Source organism: Mesitornis unicolor, unplaced genomic scaffold (genome assembly GCF_000695765.1).
Source record: "Mesitornis unicolor isolate BGI_N332 unplaced genomic scaffold, ASM69576v1 scaffold8120, whole genome shotgun sequence".
Classification (NCBI taxonomy): Eukaryota; Metazoa; Chordata; class Aves; order Mesitornithiformes; family Mesitornithidae; genus Mesitornis; species Mesitornis unicolor.
In genome coordinates, this window is record NW_010160214.1 from 17,649 (window position 1) to 22,617 (window position 4,969).

A 4,969-nucleotide genomic window follows, 5' to 3' on the forward strand; every position below is an offset into this window, starting at 1 on the left:
TGCCGCACGTGGTTACCAGAGCGCGGGTCCTGGGGGAGGACCGTGCATCTCTGCTCCCCCACCGCCAGCTGGGGCTCTGCCCTCGCTCCTGCCATCCTCGCTCAGCACAAGTAGGCCATCTCCTCCCATCGCACCTCGGGTGGAGGGATGGCTCTGCTCGCTGGCATAGGCTGTGTGTGCTGGGATTTGGAAGCTGGCAGTGAATGTCTTTGCCCCATCAGGAAAGGGATGGTTACTGAACAGCTCCTCTCGTCTCCTTTGGGCAGGAAGCAACGCAACAGCACGGACCCCGAGTACACAGAGAAGCTGCAGCAATACGGTGAGTGTGAGAGCCCAGCAAATGGGCTCTGCCTCTCTCAAATCCTGTCCCATGTGCGAGCAGAGGGGCAGCTTTTGCTAGCCAGGGACTGAGAATGATGGGCTGACAGCCGGCCAAGCTGGCTCAGCATGTGTCACCACGTCATGTCCCTCGCGGTGATAACTCCTCTGCCCTCGCAGTCACCCCTGGGATGAAGGTCTACATTGACCCCTTCACCTACGAGGACCCCAATGAAGCTGTCCGGGAATTCGCCAAAGAGATTGACATCTCCTGCGTCAAAATCGAGGAGGTCATTGGAGCAGGCAAGTCCCGGGGCTGGGCACAGCGGCTGATGCGACCTCTGCGTCTCCCCTCCCTGCCGTGTGGCTCACGGTGCTGTTCCCTTCTCCCCTTCCCCACCGCAGGGGAGTTCGGTGAGGTGTGCCGCGGGCGCCTGAAGTTGCCCGGCCGCCGCGAGATCTTTGTAGCCATCAAGACACTGAAGGTGGGCTACACAGAGCGGCAGCGGCGCGACTTCCTGAGCGAGGCCAGCATCATGGGCCAGTTTGACCACCCCAACATCATCCACCTGGAGGGCGTGGTGACCAAGAGCCGCCCCGTCATGATCATCACAGAGTTCATGGAGAACTGCGCACTCGACTCCTTCCTCCGGGTGAGCGTCCACCCACTCCTGCCCTGGACTAGGGGCTGCAGCGCATGGGGGTGGCAGCTCCAAGCCCTCCTTCTCCATCCCTTTGCATTCTTGTTCTGGCGTGCCCAGGGCTAAACTGTGCATAGACAACGTGTGCTGGGGGATGAAGGGTGGCTCTATCGAGGAGGAAGATGGTGGTAGTGCATTGAGATCCTTCCCCAATCCATTTGGGGCGTTCCTGACACCACTGATCTCTCCCCTGACAGCTCAACGATGGGCAGTTCACGGTCATCCAGCTGGTGGGGATGCTGCGAGGCATTGCCGCCGGCATGAAGTACCTTTCAGAGATGAACTACGTGCACCGAGATCTGGCTGCTCGCAACATCCTGGTCAACAGCAACTTGGTCTGCAAAGTGTCCGACTTTGGGCTCTCTCGCTTCCTGGAGGATGACCCAGCTGACCCCACCTACACCAGCTCCCTGGTATGGGACCCTTGTGGGGCATCTGCGGGTGTGGGGAGACACCTCAGGTATGTGCTAAATAATGGGGCTGTGTATCCATGCAGGGAGGCAAGATCCCGATCAGATGGACGGCTCCCGAGGCCATTGCCTACCGCAAATTCACTTCAGCCAGTGACGTGTGGAGCTACGGCATCGTCATGTGGGAAGTGATGTCCTACGGAGAGCGGCCATACTGGGACATGTCCAACCAGGATGTAAGTGCTCCTGAGGGTGTGGGGGACTGTGGGCCACCCGTGGGGGCCTGGGTGGCTCATGGCCTGCCCTCTGCATGTCCCTCCACAGGTGATCAATGCGGTGGAGCAGGATTACCGCCTGCCTCCCCCCATGGACTGCCCCACAGCGCTGCACCAGCTGATGCTGGACTGCTGGGTGCGGGACCGCAACCTGCGGCCCAAGTTTGCACAGATCGTCAACACGCTGGACAAGCTGATCCGCAATGCTGCCAGCCTGAAAGTCATCGCCAGCGTCCAGTCTGGGTCAGTGCCATCCCCACCTCCAGCTGGGACATGCCCCAAGCCTGGGGAACACTGGGGTGGTTGGGACAAGAGATGTGAGAGGGCAAGGATGAGAAATCTTCCCCCCAGTTCCAGTTTACAGCTCTCTGTCCCCTGCTCCCTGTGACCTGTGGCTCTTTTGCCCTTTAGCATCTCCCAGCCGCTCCTGGACCGCACCGTCCCGGATTACACCACCTTCACCACGGTGGGAGACTGGCTGGACGCCATCAAAATGGGACGGTACAAGGAGAACTTCGTCAACGCTGGCTTTGCCTCCTTCGACCTGGTGGCGCAGATGACTGCGGAGTAAGTCCCTGCTTGTGGAGGAGGGAGAGGGCTGGGGCTGCTCCACCTGAGCATCTGCAGAGCTGAGCTGTGCATGGGCTTTTCCCAAGTGGGTTAAGGTCTGGGATTCAGCATCCTGTGGTGGTAGAGGGACACGAGAGCTTGGCAGGAGGCTGTGGTGAAGATGGGTCCCTTGGCAGCAGGGCCGTATGCTGGTGTCGCTGCTGGCAGAGGGCTGAGTCTTCATCTTCTCCTTGCAGAGACCTGCTGAGGATAGGGGTGACACTAGCAGGGCACCAGAAGAAGATCCTGAGCAGCATTCAGGACATGAGGCTGCAGATGAACCAGACGCTCCCGGTGCAGGTTTGACCACAGGGGACTCTGCATTGGAATGGACCGAGGGAACCTGTCCCAGCCAGGTTCAGTTTGCGGTGCAGCCCGGCTTCCCGTTGCCCCCTTCACACGGCACTCCTCTGCCTCGGACGGTCGCCTGGGATGGGCCGGGACGGGCCGCCCTTCCCTGGATCAGAGGCACTCATGCCGAGAGGGAGCCCAGCTTTTCGGCCTGTGTCCTGGAGCGGCGAGGCAGCAACGCATCTTCATATTGAAGATGGATTATGGGACAGAGATGGCACATCCCGCTTCCCGCCCTGTCTCGGTGCTCATCGGTTTGAAGAGTTGTTCTGCTTCTTGGATTTCTATTCACCCACAAGTTTTTCCCTCCCAAGTCCTCACTTCCCACCCCTCCCCAAGGCCACAGACTGTTGCCCCGTCCGCTGAGTCCGTCAGACACGTCCGAAGCCTTCCCAAACTCTGGTCCTTGAGTGGAAGCAGCCAGGGGAGGCCAAGCCGCCGGGAGGGGATGCCCACGGTGGAGACGGCGATGGGGCCGTGGGCCCCAGACAATCACTACTCTCCTCCAGCCCCGGCGGCCCCCCAGGGTCTGCACTGAAACGTGTCCGAAGCGAAGGCTTCACTCCCTTTCTTGGCTTTGCACGCCAGAACCCAAACCCCACGAGATTTACTATGCAGGGAGTTAGGCAAAAAAAAAGAAAAAAGAAAAAAAAAAAGAGATATATTGAAAAATAAGAGGGAGCAGAAAGGGGAGGGAGGGGGACCAGGCGCCCGGCTCCACATCTCTTACCCTCTTGGTTCTCCCGGTCGGCTCTGGACTGCAGAGCAAGGCCGTCAGCACGTTTGCACAGGGACCCTGCGCCCCCAGACCCATGGCGGCCGCGCTCCCCCGCAAGGGGCCAGAGAGCGGGGCTGGGGTGGGGGCTGCGCCAGGAGCCCGGGCCCGGCTCCCCAGCCTCCTGTTTTATGCAGAAGGAGCGGGTGCCGCCGGCGCGGCCATCCCGCTCCTGACACACGCTGTGATTGCTGCCAAAAGACTCACTCACCTTTCCCCAAGGATTCACTGCAGCCCCCGGTCCCTCCAAGCCGAGGGAGAGCCCCCGGCGTGCCTGAGTGTGCGTGAGTGTGTGCATGCGTGCGTGGGTGTGTGCTGGCCGGCAGGACTGTGTGAGGCAATGGGCAGAATAAAGGCAATAAGACTTTTACCGGAGTTTCCTTTGCTCGATCGCGCTCTCCCTGCAGTGGACTTGGCCGCCTGCGGCTTCGCTGCCCGCCAGGGTCCTCTCTGTGCCCCTCTCCGCTCCCCTCTTCTCTTGCTCCCACGCATTCTGGCAAAAAACCGGGGCACCGGGGTCAGGCAGCGATGCTGCACCCACCCTGCAGTCCTGGAGACTCAGCGTGCTCTGCTGCAGGGTACGTAGGGTGGAGGTGACGAGTCGCAGGGCAAAGCCAACTGTGAAACTCCATCTAATGCACTCAGAGATGCTCATCGTTAAATTTTACCCTCATTATCCTCTCCTTAAATCAAGCTGGAGCTGTGGGACCCGAACCCGGTATGTGAAAACCAAGTGGGGAGCAGTGGGGCTCATCACCCATCCCAGCACCAGGGGGTCCCGCAGTCCCGAGGCTGCTCCCCAGGGTGCTGGCCCCCAGCTGCTCCCCCAAACAGAGCCCACTGCAACATCCACCAGCATCCCCCATCACTGGCTTCTTATCGTGAAATGGCAGCTACTGGGCTGGGTGGAGCACACCAGAGCAGGCAGCAAGGTCACCCCCCTTTGGACTCTGGGAGAGCTTGGCCAGGGAGTCCCCACGCTGTCAGCACAGGGGGCTCCCCAGTAGCTGAGTGGGACTCCAGGTTGCTCACGCTGCGGGCATTCAGGTCCTAAAGCCCCCTCGGCTGCAGTTACCCTCACTAGTGCCCTTACAGGGGTGCTTTGGGATGCTCCCCAGGATGTGGGAGTGCCCCCATGTGCTCAGCCCTGCACCCCTCCTCCCCGGGTTGGCCAAGCAGGTGCTGTTTTGCTGGTTTTTTCCCCTTTCCTTGAAGCTTGTCTGCCCTGGGTTTCTCATTAACCCTGTTCCCTTCCCAGGGAACAGTAAACAAGGCCAAGGAGGGGGCACAGCAGCAGGGCCTGTGCTGGGAAATGGGGTCCCCGCATCTCCCCATCCCAGAAACACTGTGGGGCTCAGGGGCTCTCCCCACCACTCTACAAGGTTTGGGGTCCCTCCAGTGCATCCCCAATATTCCCACTTCAACCTCTCATCCCTTGCTTTGGGGGGGGTTCTACTCATTTTCAACAGCAAACCCCCCAACAAACCCCTTCTCCCAACCTTCTCCATGCCCACCCCACTCCCATGGGGC

At 60.4% G+C, this 4,969-nt stretch overlaps 1 protein-coding gene across 3 annotated transcripts in view; it reads left to right on the forward strand.

The window, feature by feature from the left end:
• The window catches only part of EPHB3 (EPH receptor B3), a 12,697-nt gene extending 9,780 nt beyond the window's left edge, over positions 1 to 2,917 (forward strand). The window contains exons 8-15 of one of the 3 annotated variants that reach the window (XM_010189330.1): positions 282 to 325; positions 499 to 621; positions 724 to 971; positions 1,217 to 1,432; positions 1,516 to 1,665; positions 1,754 to 1,947; positions 2,116 to 2,271; positions 2,511 to 2,917. In XM_010189330.1, coding sequence (XP_010187632.1) covers positions 282 to 325; positions 499 to 621; positions 724 to 971; positions 1,217 to 1,432; positions 1,516 to 1,665; positions 1,754 to 1,947; positions 2,116 to 2,271; positions 2,511 to 2,619 — 1,240 coding nt within the window. In that variant the 3' untranslated portion in view covers positions 2,620 to 2,917. Of the gene's footprint in view, positions 1 to 266; positions 326 to 498; positions 622 to 723; positions 972 to 1,216; positions 1,433 to 1,515; positions 1,666 to 1,753; positions 1,948 to 2,115; positions 2,272 to 2,510 lie in introns of all 3 variants that reach the window. The other 2 variants (XM_010189337.1, XM_010189345.1) reach the window with 2 other exon arrangements.
• The last annotated feature ends 2,052 nt before the right edge of the window (positions 2,918 to 4,969 follow it).